Source organism: Microcaecilia unicolor, chromosome 12, assembly GCF_901765095.1.
Source record: "Microcaecilia unicolor chromosome 12, aMicUni1.1, whole genome shotgun sequence".
Classification (NCBI taxonomy): Eukaryota; Metazoa; Chordata; class Amphibia; order Gymnophiona; family Siphonopidae; genus Microcaecilia; species Microcaecilia unicolor.
The window spans coordinates 71,316,517-71,331,367 of NC_044042.1; the positions used below are offsets into that span (position 1 = coordinate 71,316,517).

At 44.3% G+C, this 14,851-nt stretch overlaps 1 protein-coding gene across 3 annotated transcripts in view; it reads right to left on the reverse strand.

Moving 5' to 3' along the window:
- MED24 (mediator complex subunit 24) overlaps window positions 1–14,851 on the reverse strand; it is an 88,968-nt gene that overhangs the window by 60,632 nt on the left and 13,485 nt on the right. For all 3 annotated transcript variants that reach the window (XM_030220762.1, XM_030220760.1, XM_030220761.1), the window contains exons 4-9: window positions 13,866–13,904; window positions 13,443–13,516; window positions 13,126–13,349; window positions 12,596–12,707; window positions 11,162–11,312; window positions 6,451–6,564 (exon numbers count right to left, since the gene is read on the reverse strand). In XM_030220762.1, coding sequence (XP_030076622.1) covers window positions 6,451–6,564; window positions 11,162–11,312; window positions 12,596–12,707; window positions 13,126–13,349; window positions 13,443–13,516; window positions 13,866–13,904 — 714 coding nt within the window. The remainder of the gene's footprint in view (window positions 1–6,450; window positions 6,565–11,161; window positions 11,313–12,595; window positions 12,708–13,125; window positions 13,350–13,442; window positions 13,517–13,865; window positions 13,905–14,851) is intronic.

Sequence of the window (14,851 nt, forward strand, 5' to 3'; positions counted from 1 at the left end):
ATGTAGCAACTTTAATAAAGGACAGTCTAATGATTCATAGAAAATTTGAACAGCTGGAAAATTTCAATAGGTGTTTAAATCTTTGAATATTGAATTTTCCACGTCCAGTTGGAGTCTCTCCTATGGAGCTGTTTAAAAGATTTCTTACTGAAAATTTGAAATGTTCCTCTGACTCAATTCTACAGTTAGCAAAATTCATTATTTACCTACTAATAAAAATGGTTAGCGAGACCCTGGAAAGCCTTGAGTTAAAGAATTTGTCCACTATATTGGAAGATTCAATGACCAAGGTTTCTGTGAGAGCTACACTGTTGTTTTTGAACAAGATCTATATGGGATTCTGAGACTTTTCTTTAAGAACTTTCAACTACTACTTTTCAGAGTGTGGTTGTATCATGACGTATCCAAAAACACCCTGAAGAGGAGGAAACATTTCATAGATCTGAGAGCGGACGTCAAGGCATTAGGTGCTACATTCCTTCTTGCGTATCCATTTAAATGTATGATCACCTAGGTGTGACGTATATGTTTTTTTGAACTGGAACATCTTAAGTCTTTCACCGATCTGAAAAAGATATCTAGAGTAGGTTAATATCTTATGATTGTTTGAGTTAATTTGCAGAATGCCTGGGCTAGGCATTTTCTTCTATATTGTGTTTTCCTATATATATCTCCTATGTATATACCACATCACTCCCCTACCTAACTGTGGTCTAAGGAGGGGTAAATGGGAATACTTTGTCCTAAATATGCTTTGAATTATTTTCCTTAGTATTTGATTGCCCTGTATTTCCTAAACAAGTGGATACTTGTGAACTTGTTAAAGTTTAAATAAAAATAAAAGAATCAATAATATGCAACCTTTTTCTTTTCACTTTGCTAGCTCTATATATTAAATATCAGAATGGTAAGAAGGAGGAAGCGCATGGACAGATGGGGAGGGGGGAATGGGATACAATTCTTGAAAACATGGGAGCCGGATACTACTCTGTATATAGATGAGATTTCTATTTTTGTTCTGTTTACTTGCATATTATTGAACACAAGTTCTGTGAAAACTTTACAACACGTTTTTTTTTTTTTATATGCAATACCTTTGGACATGGGATCTCATTTTTGCATATTAAAAAAAATAAATAAATGACTGTCCCTCTATGGTCCATCTCTAGCCTTTACAGAACCAGATCATTGCTACGTGTGCTGCGAACTTCACATTCCCCTCTCTTTTGTTTAAATGTGAGTGAAGCCAAATGGAAGCTCTAGATCAGAAAATGTTAATAAATGGTGCATGGTTCACACACTGTTCCTGGGTGTCAGTTTAGTGAGCTTCAGACTTTCAATGAGTAGGACAAAACAAATTTATGATTAATCCAAACCTGGCATCCAACGCTATCAGGTCAATAAAAAGAACACTACTATTTTCCTGGCACACATTTCACGCCCTACAGAACAAACTTTGAGAACAGCAATTACATTAACTCAGAGGCTAAAAACGACAGGGTAAGAAGGTCAGGCTGACAAACCTAAGGTGCGGAGGGAGGGAGTTGTGGCCTGTGCTTAAATATCTACCAATGGAACATTCTTCAGTGATTAATACCAGCTGAAGAATTTTAAAAAATACTGTTTTCAGGTATTTATCTAGTGACTTTATTTTTCACAAAGCAAAAATACTTACCTGTAGCTGATTTTCTCCGAGGACAGCAGGACAATTATTCTCACATCTGGGTGACATCATTCAATGGAGCCCGGTGCGGACGCTGACTAGCAAGCGAAATAGAAAGTTCTAGCAGTGTCCCCCCACACACACGCGAGTGTGGGTCCTCCACTCAGGTGAAAAAAAAAGCAAAAAGCCTGCAACTAAATTCAACTCCTAGGGGAGGTGGGAGGGTATGTAAGAATAAATCAGCCTGCTGTCCTCAGAGACCACCAACTAGAGGCAAGTATCTTTGCTTTCTCTAAGGACAAGCAGGCCTTCTTATTCTCACATCTGGGAATCCCTAGCTACCAGGCTCACAAAAAACAAGAAAGCTAGGACAACAGTCTCAAAACGAAAAGACTAAAACTTCAATCAACCTGAAAACTACTTACATACTAGCTGTGTAGGTGCAGCCTGGAACAGAATAAAAACAGGGCCTAGGAGGATGGAGTTGGATTCTCAACACTGAACAAGTTCTGCAGAACTGCCTGTTCGAACCGGCTGTTGCATCGGGTATCCTGATCCAGAAAATAGTGGGATGTGAAAGTGTGGACTGAAGACCATGTCGCAGCCTTGCAAATCTCCTCTATGAAGGCTGATGTCAAGTGGACTACCAACGCAGCCATGGCTCTGACATTGTGCGCAGTGACATGTCCCTCAAGAGTCAGCCCAGTCTAGGCATAAGCAAAGGAGATGCAATCCACTATCCAATTTGAAAGTATGCATTAGCCAATGGTCATCCCTAATCTGTTGGGGTCAAAAGAAACTAAAAGCTAGGTGGACTGCCTGTGGGCTTCAGTCCGCTCCAGATAGAAGCCTAAGGCTTTCGTAAGGATGGGCAAGTGGGTTTGGGGAAAAATGTTGGCAGAACAATTGACTAGTTAAGATGGAACGCCGACACTACCTAAAGAAGGAACTTAGGGTGCATGAAGAAGATTACTCTGTTGTGATGAAATTTAATATACGGTGAATGAGCTACCTGACTCTGCAAGCTGAAGTGACTGCCATCAGAAACACAACTTTCCAAGCCATCGGCTGAGTGAGGACTATCTTGAGATCCCATCACATAGCGGGAGGTTTGGTAGGGGGCTTCATTAACAAACCTCTCATGAAGCGAACTAAAGGCTGTACAGAGATGTACTCACCTCCCAAATGAACCGAGATGAACCCTTGCAGAGTTGGTTTTTAAACCAGACTCAGAAAGGTGCAGGAGGTACTTGATCAGCTTTTGTGTAGGACAAGAAAAGGGATCTAAGACCTTGCCCTCACAACAGATGGAAAACCTTCTCCATTTAAAAGAATAACATCTCTTAGTAGAATCTTTCCTGGAAGCCAGCAAGATACGGGAGACACTCTCAGGCAATCTGAGGAGTTCAAGTTCTATGTTCTCAACATCCAAGCTGAAAGGGCCAGAGATTGCAGGTTGGAATGCAGAAAGGAACCTTGTTCTGAGTGATGAGGGTCGGAAAACAGGTCAATTTCCAAGGATCTTCAGAAGGAAACTCCAGAAGAGAGAGCCAGAACTGCCGCGGCCAGTAAGAAACTATCAGAATCATTGTTCCGTGAACTTGCCCAAATTTCAGCAAAGTTTTCTCTATGAGAAGTATGGGAGGATATGCATACAGTAGTCCCTGTACTCAATGCAGGAGAAAGGCATCTGACGCTAGTCTGCCACGTGACCCGAACCTGCAGCAGAACTGAGGAACTGTTGCTGTTGAGATGAGTGGTGAAAAGATCCACCAAAGGGGTGCCCCACTCTCGGAAAATCTTCCAGGCTACGCCCAATTGGTGAACTACTTGTGAGGTTGCAATATCCTACTCAATCTGTCCAACAGGCAGCTGTTCTTGCTGGGCAGGTAAGTGGCATGGAGGTCCATACTGTAAAGCCCAATGCCACATGCCCACCACTTCCTAACACAAGGGGTAGGATCCTGCTTGTTGACATAAAACACTGCAACCTGGTTGTGTTTGAATGCGAACAATTGGTTCTGGAGTCGATCTCGAAATGCCTTTAGTGTTCCAAATTGCCCAGAGCTCAAGGAGACTGATGTAGAACTGAACCTCCTGTGCGGACCACTGGCCCCAAGTGTGAAGCCCATCTACATGAACTTGGAGACTGATGTGGAACTGAACCTCCTAAGCGGAGTACTGGCCCCGAGTGTGAAGCCCATCTGCATGAGCTCCTCAACCCAGGTTGGATGCATCTTTTGTCAACACCTTTTGTGGCGGTGGAATTTGGAATGGAAGTCCCAGGGTCAAATTAGATTGGGCTGTCCACCAGAGAAGAGCGTAGGCCAGTTCTGGTGGTATGCGAATGACATCAGTTAGGTTCCCTGTCACCTGAAATTACTGGGAAGCTAAAGCCCACTGGGCTGCTCTCATGGAGATGTGCGATGGGAGTGACATGCACTGTCGAGGTCATGTGGCCCATCAATCTCAACATTTGCTGACTGAAACTTGCTGACTGCTGCAGATCTACAAGGAGTTACTAAAATATCCGCCCTTGCTTGAGGATGAAAGGCCCGAGCCTGTGCTGTATCTAGCAAGGCTCCTATGTACTCCAATTGGTGAACTGCAGGTGGGACTTGATGACAAACCCCAGTAGCTCCAACACCTGAATAAACATCCAAATTGACTCCTTGGCTCTTTCCCAAGATGTGCTCTTGACCAGCCAATCATCTAGGTAGGGAAACACATACACTGTAGTTTTCGTGTAGATAGCTGCAACTACTGTCAGACACTTAGCGAAAACTCTAGGGGCAGACGCCAGGCCCAATGACAGAACGTAATACTGGTAGTGGCATTTCTTCACTTGAAATCTGATACCCTTCCTGTGCCTTGGAAGTATTGAAATGTGGATATAAGGCACCCTTCAAGCCCAGAAGCACAGTCAGTCATTTTCCTGAATTAGAGGAAGAACAGTGTCAGGGAAAGATACTTAACTTTTCCTTGACTAGAAATTTGTTCAGGGCCCTTAGGTCTAGGATGGGTGGGTATACCCCATTTTGTTTTGGTGACAAGAAAGTACCTGAATAGAATCCCTTCCTTTCTTCCCCTGGTGGTATGGGTTCGACCACTCGGGCCTGTAGAAGGGTGGAGATTTCCTCTACAAGTACCTGCTTGTGCTGAAAACTGATGAAAAACGCTCGGTGGACAATTTGGAGGTCTCTGATGCCAATTCAGTGCATACCCGAGACAGACTATTTGAAGAACCCACCAGTCGAAGGTTACAACGGGCCATCTGTGTTGGTAAAAAGTGAGCCTCCCTCTGACCAGTAGGCCATCCAGGACGGATACTCTTTGAGCAGCTATGCTCTTCTAGAGCCAGTCAAAAGCCTGCTTTGACTGGGCAGCCGGCTGGGACTGCTGAGGATGGGGCTGGCAAGGCCTGGAACATTGGGCTTGAGTCGCCTGAGTGGAGCAAGCGGGAGGCAGGAACACCACCTAGACCCGGTCGAAAATCTTTTTGTTGAAGAAGATGCAGATGGAGGATGCCGAGAGTATGGATAGTATCCATATGTTTCTTAATGAGGTCAGTGCCTCTTCCACTTTCTCTCCAAACAAACTGTCCCCTTGGCATGGCATATCTGCCAATCTCTCTTGAACCACTGGGTTCCAGGTCAGAGGAATGCAGCCAGGAGATTCTGCACATCCCCACACCCATGCCACAGAGTCTGGATGCAAAAGTATAATAGGCACCCATGGTCAGATAATGCCTACACTCCACCTGCTTGTTGACCAGCTGGTGAAGCTCTGTGGGCCTGCTCTGAAGGGAGCAAGTCCACCAGACTCAGTGTACTGTTCAACAAAGACTCCAAGTAAAGGCTTGTGTAGAGCTGGTAGGACTGGATGCGAGCAACAATCAAGAGGCTTGAAAACTTTCTCCCCCAAACAAATCCAAAGTCCTGGCCTCTTGTCCCGGGGGCACAGAGGAATGAGACTGAACTCACGGCTCGTTTGAGAGCGGATTCAACCGCCATTGTGCCTTCTCGAATAAGTAAGCTTTATGGATACGATACTGTGTAGCCACCTTCTTGGGTGCTACCTGCACTGTGAGGGGAGATTCCCAGTTCTTTAACAGTGCACTCAGGAGAAGGCTTATAGCCCAGAACAGACATCTCCTCTCTGGGCTCCTCTTCCATTTCCAACTTAAATGGGACGGCCATAGACATCTCCCTCACAAAACTAGAAAAAAGTGTGCACCTTGGGTGGAGGTTTTCATCGGATGACGCCATCCAGATGTGAGAATATGAAGGCCTGCTTGTCCTCTAAGAATCTCCAATATAGCGACAACTTGATCTAACACCATCTGAAAATCACCCCAACAAGCTTCCAAAGATCCAAACACAGAGCTACATATAAAAATGGGAACCAGGAGAAGAGGCAATTCATCTGAAGCTAAAGAGAGCACATATAGGAAAGTACAGCACATAAAAAGGCTTAAACAAAATAACCATTTTTCTACTAGCAGGAAATGGGAAGAGGTAAGGGGGTGAGAAAAGAAAGTTTGGTCACTGCTGAAAACAGAAACTTCAAATCACTCTTACCAATCCTCCTTTCACCCCTCCAGATGAACACTCATATTCTTGAAGTAATGTTGGATGCCCAAAAAGGCTTGTCATACACTGGTAATTTTATTGTAAAATGCCCCTAGACTTATAGGTCTGTTCAACTACTTTTCAGCAGTGATAACACACACCCTACAATCACTCGCTGCTGCTGCTGCTTCTTCTTCTATGAGAGAACAATATTACCTTCAGAAAGGTGTAAGCTGTCCATTTCAGTTCTTCTGTTCCTTCCAGGGTCTCGATGAGTCCCACAAAGCAAGCTTTCCAGATTTCCAGGACAAAGAGCGGAGAGGGTATACGCTGAAAGAAGAGAGGAGCACTAGACATTATCTACAGAAAATTGCAGACTGGCTGAAGGAAGGGGGGAGGGGGGGAAAAAACCTCTCTAATCTTCTCCTTGCAGTCTGCAGTAAGGTGCATTGAGCCTTCTGGAATATATTCCATGCAAGAAGAAAATCTCATCAAAACCAGAGTACATCATTCCTATAGGTCCCCACCCAACCCAACATAACTCCTCACCCATTCCTACCCCAGAGCAAGCCACAGTTTGCAGAGGTATGAGTGATGCCCAGTCAATTCCTACCCCACCAGCTGCGACATTAAAACAGGTGCCAGCAGAGCAATAACTCTGTACCTCAGCATGACCTGAACAGAAATAGTGCATACTATTTCACAGAGGACAACAGGACTATACAGTAAATGTAACTAGATACTATAACTTAAAAGTTTTGTTACTTTTACTTGTAAAGAAGTACAGTAAAAGTAGCAAATGTTATCCTGAAGTAATTTTGCCAATTTTTACTACTTTTACTCAGTTACATCTGATGCTTGCACTTAAAAGTAAAACGTGAAAGCAGAAGGGAGATGTAAATGACGATTTCTCAGTAAACCAAATGAAACGGCAAAACTGGGAACAGGATTTAGCTACTGCAAACCTTGACACGCAAACAGTGGATCATCTCATCTTAAATTTTGCTGTTCAGTGAATATAACCTATAAGAACAGTGAAGTTGCCTGTTTTTGAACTGGTTAGTGGCCTCCAGCCAAACAGAACAGCGATGAGTTGAGTCACTTTAAAGTAGAGATAAAGCTGGTAGCAATTCTTGGGGAACAGACATATGTCTCTACCAGAACAGATTGCTCGTTATCCTATGGGAAATTTTACATTGGGGTAACTGTCCACTGGATTGATGAGTCTTTAGGAAGTCTGCTTGTCTGGCCTTGAGTTAGAAGGGTTCCCACACATTTGACAGTCTTGCAACCATTCTTAAAGATATTCAAATTGAGTTTGCCATCAGATGAAAAAAATTGTTAGAACAATGATTCCAAATTTGTAAAAGCCTTCTTTGTAATTGGACAGCATGACGAAAATAATGAAGATAAAGATGAAGATGCAAGTGATGAATTAGACAGCAATACTTGTAATGCAGATGATAAGGACAATGATGATAAAGTTCTCTTTGCTATAAGGAAGTCAAATGTTTCAGAGATTCCCTTGATCATAACCTGCAGGACCCAGTCAGAAGACAACATCAGCAATATTGCAATCTGGCCTGATTTGAAGGAACTTTTTATCAGACTGAACAGTCCACTTTCTGCTTAGTTGTTGAACCTTTTTAGCTCACAAACATGAGTGACAATTATTTTCAAAAATTTACGGCCCTGTTTACTAAGCCGCGTAAGCGTTTTTTGCACACTAACGCTAGAGACGCCCATAGGAATATATGGGTGTCTCTAGCATTTGGTACACACTAAAAACGTTAGCGCACCTTAGTAAACAGGGCCCTTAGTTTTACTAAAAGCCAAGTGGATTGACTTGTAAAACAATAAAGTTGTTGGGTTAAAAACGTTAGTTGCATTCATGTAGTTGTGAGTTCTTTTACTTTTTTACTCAAAAATTATTATATTAGGCAATAACTTTACTTTTAAGTAGTTTTAATGAGCTCTTCACTTCTTCACTGTACTTTTACTTAAGTATTAAAAATATACATTTATTTTTTACTCAAGTACTTTGGCCTGGTATTTGAACAGCACTGATAATATACCAAATCAACACCTAATTCTTCAACTAATACCATCCAATATTGAATAACTGGATCATCAGAAAATGGGCTACCTAAACTCTGTAAGTGGTGCCAACGGGTGGGCCCAGGTCCACCCACTTTCCATCCAGGCCCGCCCGCGTCGCTCGCGGAAATTCGTTCTCCTCCCCGCCAGCGCTGCATTCTTTTCTTCGATCGTCGCCGGCAGCGCTGCCATTCACACAGACAGCTCCGCCCCCCTTTGCTGCGTCCATCTGGCCCTACGTACACAGGAAGTGCATCAGAATGGGCCGGATGGATGCGGCAGAAGGGAGCGAAGCTGCCTGTGTGAATGGCAGCGCTGCCGGCGACGATCGAAGAAAAAAAATGCAGGGACCGAAACTGCCTGCCTTCTTCTGCTGCACCGGCTCAAAGGGTTGCTGGCAGCATGTAAGAATCACTGCTGCTGGCTGAGTCTGACCTGAAATCCGCGCAACAGAGGGAAGGCTTCTGGGTCATCAGCAGCACTGCAGCAATTCTCTCTTACATGCTGCCAGCAACCCTTTGAAACGTGCTGCGGTGCTGTGATGCTCCTGATGCTGCATGGAGGGGGGGGGGGGGGGGTTGGCGAGGATAAAATTGTTGGGCTGCTTGGGCGTTGGAGTGGAGGGGAGGGAAAGAAAAGAGATGCTACACAGGGGGTGTAGGAGTGAGGGAAATTGTTAGGGAGGGGAGGGAGAGATGCATGGGAGAGTAGAAGAAAGGGGATCATTATTGGGATATGGGGGGAGAGAGAGGGATAATTACTGGATGTAGGGTAGGGTGGGGAGGGAAGGAGGGGTGAATGACAAAAGAAGGAGAAATGTTGGACCTGGGAGGGAGGGGAGGAAAAGGTACTGCACAGGGGAGAGAGGGAAGAAGGAGAAATGTTACATGGTGGTGGAAGAGATGCTGCAAGGGGGGAAACAGATGTTAGACTTGGGATGCAAGGGTGAGAGAGAAGAGGAAAAGAGGGAACAATGTTGAACATGAGGGCAGAGGAGGGGGAAGAAGGAGGGAGATGTAGGATCCAGGGGCAGAAGACAATGAGGGAGAAATGCTGGAATGTGGGTGGGAGGGAAGAGGGGGAGAAATGCTGGCCCCTGGGGGAAGGGGCAAGAGGAAAGAGAGAAAGGACAGGAAGACGCTAGGAGGGGGTAGAAAGAGGGAGCAGATGCTGGGCTAGAAGGGTTGGAAAGAGGCAGACACTGGGATGGTGGGACCATGTGGAAGGCCAAGGAGGTGGTAAGGAAATGAACGAGAGGATGATAGTGATTACGGGGAGTAGATTGAAGATGGAAGGCTGGAGAAGGAGTGAGATGGGGAATAGGAGAGCTAGTGGGTGAAAGAAGATGGAAATCAGATAGGTATCTGGAAAGTAAAAAGGAAAAGGATTAGAAGATGAATTTTGAGTGGACAGAGAGCAGGAAAGAAAGAAAAAAGATAGGAAAGAGCTAAAATGAAACAAACATCAATATGTCAGTGTAGTGAGGGAATGGAATGAGAGTGGAGAAAAGACAAATGAATAGCAGCTGCTTGAAGGAGAATTAACAGAAAGACAGGGAAGTGGAAAAGAGAAATTTGAACCAACATTATGGAAAAATAAAATGACCAGACAGCAAAGGTAGGAAAGACATTTTATTTTGAATTTATTAACTGAAATTTGTTAGCTTGAGAAATGTGCACAGCGGATATCATTTTATTGTGTTCAGTAGAAAAAAAGAAATATATTTCTGATTTTATTTCTCCACTGTAACATGCCGAGGTTCCGAGTTCAATTTTTGTCTACATATATTTATTTCTAATTTGTGATCCCTTGTTCTGTATTTGGTGAGAGTCTGGGCCCTAGCATGTCTAACACTAGTCCCGACCCTTGCTGTAGCTGGTGGGGATCCCCAACCTACATCAGCTGAGGACCTCCTCTAAAAGCAGCCAAAACTCCCTTCTACTAAGCTTGGCAGATGGCGGCAACATCCTTGAGCCACCGATAACTAAGCATGCATGGGGTGCCAGCATCGGTGACAAGGCATTGTTGCTATTGCTGCCTGCCAAGCTTGGTAAAAGGGATTTGTGGCTGTCTTCGAAGGAAGTTTTCAGCTGACAGAGCTTGGGGATCTTTATGAGCTAAATTATATTTTGAATTGGGAGGTGCCAGGGGAGATGAGGAGAGTGCAGGGGAAGGGGGGCTGAGAAAATTTTGTGCCCACCCACTTTGGGCTCAGGTCCACCCAAAATTGGCCGTCTGGCTACGCCACTGGTGCCAACACCAAAAGCTCTTCATCAGGCCACATATTAACTTTCAGAATCCTTAGATCCTTGTTTTGCCAATGTTGCATCAGTTTAGTGCCCAACTGGTGTTAACAGATACTTTTTATATCATTTTATCACACACTGTGTTCAGGTCCTGTGTATGATAAGTTAGTGGAAATCGGATGCCAATACTGATTTTCTATTTTTTAATTCATGTTTGGTTAAAAAATGAGGTGTATTGATTGGTAAATGGTAAATGTTATTCCTTCACGTGAAATTGAACTTTAGATAATATATATATAGATAAAATATGTTAGCACACCAAGGGCCATTTACTAAGCAACGTTATAGGTGCGTTAACGTTTTCAATGTCGAGTTAACCACATATGTGCATTAACCATGTACATGCCTATAATATCCCTGTAGGCACCTACATGGTTAGCGCGCACACTAAGTGTAGGTGCGCTAAAAACGCCAACGCACCTTAGTAAACAGGGTCCTAAGGGATAGCAGTTACATTAACTTTAAAACATCTCTGTCAACTGTACTTTCCCCATTATCTGGCAGTCCTCTCCCTCCCCCCTCACCTGCATTCTTTTGACCATCATAAGCTGTTCAACCAGGGGCTGTATGTCACCTGTGAGGTTCATGGTTCCCTCCAGAAGGACCACAGCATGCACTGTGGGGAATTCTGTCTTGTTCAGCTGCTCGGAGCGGATGGAGAGCAAAGAGGGAACGCTGCAGAAACACAAAGACTTATAACTGAATTACACGGAAGTTAACATTTCAAAGGATCTATTTAGCCAGCTAAGTAAGAACTCCACTACAATCAAGTCTTTGAAATAAGACTGGGTTAACTGACTAAATTTCTCCACCAAATTTCATTAAATTTAGTTAAGTTGATTTCTGATTGAGCTTAGCAGGCCTAAATTTGGCCAATCAGAGTTTTTCCTGAAATTTGAGCAAAAAAGTTAAGTATGTCCAGAAACAAAGTCTCTCTCTTTCTAAAAATAAAAAAGTAACCCATACCTGAATGCATTTCATTTTTAAACCAATGCCCTACAGCAGCACCCTACACCCCCATCCCTAAAAGACAGTTGCATAGTGGTACCCTTTCTTTCCTGTTCCTTTTCCTTTTTTTTAAAGGATTATTACATGACAGGGCGCATCTATCCCACTTCCTGATCCATTAAAAACTCAAATGTCCTAAAATTTACCACCCTCTCAACAATCTCCCCCAGCCCCTCTCCCCACACAAAGCTGAGTGGGAAAAGGACAAGGCCTTACCTCTTCGCAGCAGACTATGGAGCAAAAGTACAGCCAACAACCACCAGGCCTTAGCATTCATTTATTAACAGCACTCTCAGTGAGCAGCCAACCTCTGCTTCACCTCTTCACATCCCTGGAGATCTCTTCTTTAAGTGCATAACTTTATCCATAGCCAGGCTGGGCAATACGGAAAGCCCCAATTTCCAGGGGTAGAATTCTTTTTTACCAAGAGGAGTTTTCATTGTTGCACCCTACAAGACCGAGGACACAGCATCCCCAGGGCTTCTGCCCTCAAGATTCAGGAGCCAAAGCAATGTCTGCTGTGATCTGGACCTCAGCACCCCTAGCTCAAGCCCAACAGCTTCCTACTGCTCCTTTGTACTTCCAGTTCAGCCACAACCAGAGCTGTGATTTGATGCCATGAAGTTTTGTTTGGAAGCATCTGGGGAGGTTTCCCCTGTTTTATAATCTTGCACCCCCCCCCCCCCCCCCCTGGGCTGGTCTTCACAGTGACAGTCATCGGCCAGGGGCTGTGAACTAGGGATCCCTTCTGAACCCTGCAATCATGGGCTCTGAAATCTAGCCGCTAGTTGTTCTTAACCAATGATCATGACTTCTTCCCCCACCCCTAGAAATTATACATGCAATGTCCACAATATCCACAGCCAGCCCACACCAGACAGTTCTGCTGAGGTCAGTATCTTTGAACATGGACCCCTCCCTTCCTGGTCATACCATACTGGAGTTCTTACCTTTTGATAAGTGCAACACACTCCTCCAACTGGTTTTGCAGTGCCAGGTTGGCGAGACTGGGCAGATTTTCACTCACTTTGATCAGTGACTGCTCAACAGACGTCCAAGTAGCTTCAAAGAAAAAAAAAAAAAAAAGAGAGAGAGAGAAAGATCATGTGTGAGAAATGACAGTGGCACCTGCGATCAGCCAGGATACCCTATTCATCACATCTCACTGCCATTATGCAACCTGATGTCTCTCTCCAAAAGCACCAGTCAACCTGCTGTTGATCTTACTCTGGTTCTCCTTTTTTTTTTCTTCCTATATCTATTTACTTATTTTCTGGAATCTGCCAAGTGTATTATTTCTTAATATGGGCAACTGTCCATGAATCCCTCCCTTTCAGGTATCTCTCTCCATAGGAAGAATGACATTTGATTTTCCCTGTGGAATTCAAGCTTCCATAATAGATCCACAACCACATTACCTCCCCTCTGCTCCCCCAAGGAAGCCGGTCACTAGTCTGTGAAGAACAGTGTACTTCCATACCGTTATCCTCCAGCTTGGCTATGTGGATCAGAGCTCGGTTCTTGGTACTGCTCAGAAGTGTCTCCAGGCGTCCCAGGCACATCCTCAGCTGATTCTCATCAGTCACTGGATCAAGAGTTTCCTTGAACTTCTCAGCGTAGAAGGCAGTACAGCGCAGCAGCCAGGCCAGAGCATTTAGCATTGCCCGGCACAAACCGAGGCACTCCTCGGCTTTACCATAGCAGCTGAGGGAGTTACAAAACAGCAAAATGTTACTTCATCATCACAGCCTAAAGGAACAGGAAGCACCAACAGCAGAGAGAGAAGACAAGAAGTACCTGAGGTTGTCACAGAACAAATCCATAATCTCCAGTAGTGACTGGACACAGCGATCCCGAGAGAAGTCATCAAACTGGGGATAGAAAGGAGAAAGAGTTTATAGGCTGGGAAGACGGACTCTCTATACCTTAAAGCACGACCAGCTATTAGATAACTGACCAGATTACTGGAGCCCACCTAAGTTAAAAAGAAATTCTGAATTCAGCCCATGACTTCAGTCTCTCTGTCCAGTGGTGCTGAAGGGGTAGCATGTAATGAACTCGTGCTTTCAGTGTCAGGGTAGGGCACAAAGAAGGGAGAGTTTCCTCTAACATGTTTGCCATGAAACAGAAGCGACTTAATACAAGAGCCACGTGTTCTTTTACTGCAACACAGATGCACAGACCAGTAGCTGGAGTCTAGGAACTGTGTAGGGGACGTACCTTGCTGATGGCAGTTAGCACTGCAGAATAAGATACCATCTGAAAGCAATAGAACAAAAACAGAATTAAGAGAAACCGCTTCCACCATTTACCCAGAGGCTGGGAGAGAACAGCATTAACCCATTTCAGAGCAGCTGGCTGTCAACAAGGACAGCCTAGGTAACCTGCCTGTTATACGGGCTGTGTTCCAGGCCAGGCTTTCAGACTGCTCGAAACTAAAGCGTAAACCCTTGTTTCCTCCCCAGCCTTCACTAGTAAGATGTCAAGTGTGGAGTAGCAGCCTAGTGGTTAGAGCACCAGCCCTGACATCCAGAGGTGCCCGGTTCAAATCTCACTGCTGCTCCTTGTGATCTTGGGCAAGTCCCTTAAGCTTCCATTGTCTCAGTTACAAAATTAGATTGTGAGCCTTCCAAGGACAGGGAAATGCCCAGTGTACCTGAATGCAGCTCATCTTGACCTACTATTGAAAAAGGTGTGTGGAAAATCTAAATAAATAAGTTGCTTTTAATCTCTATGCTTCCAGAGGGGCCTAAATACAGGTAGTTTCTAGATATGCTACAGCCTGAAAGATGTTCTTCCAGCATAGGGGAGAAGGAGGGACAGATGCATCTAGAAGCAAATTAAGCAGTTACAAAATCTATGCAAAACCCAGCAAAACAAATGTGTCCAGCTTGGAACCAAACTGGCAGATTCTGAGATGAAAGAAGCACAGGTAGCGACTGCTCAAATATTATATTTAGAACAGGACAAACTTTCCTCAGTACAGACAGAGAAGGATACGCAACAACTACTTGACCATGCAAACCACACCAATATCCTTCATCCATGCCAATCGGGGTTCCACCCAGGTCAGAGCAAGGAAACTATCACAACAGCTCTCTTAATTGACCTTCACCGTATGCTAGATAATGAGAAGATCACCCTCATTGTTTCTCTTGATCTCTCAACTGCTTTTGACTTGATCAATCACTCTCGCTTACTAAGCC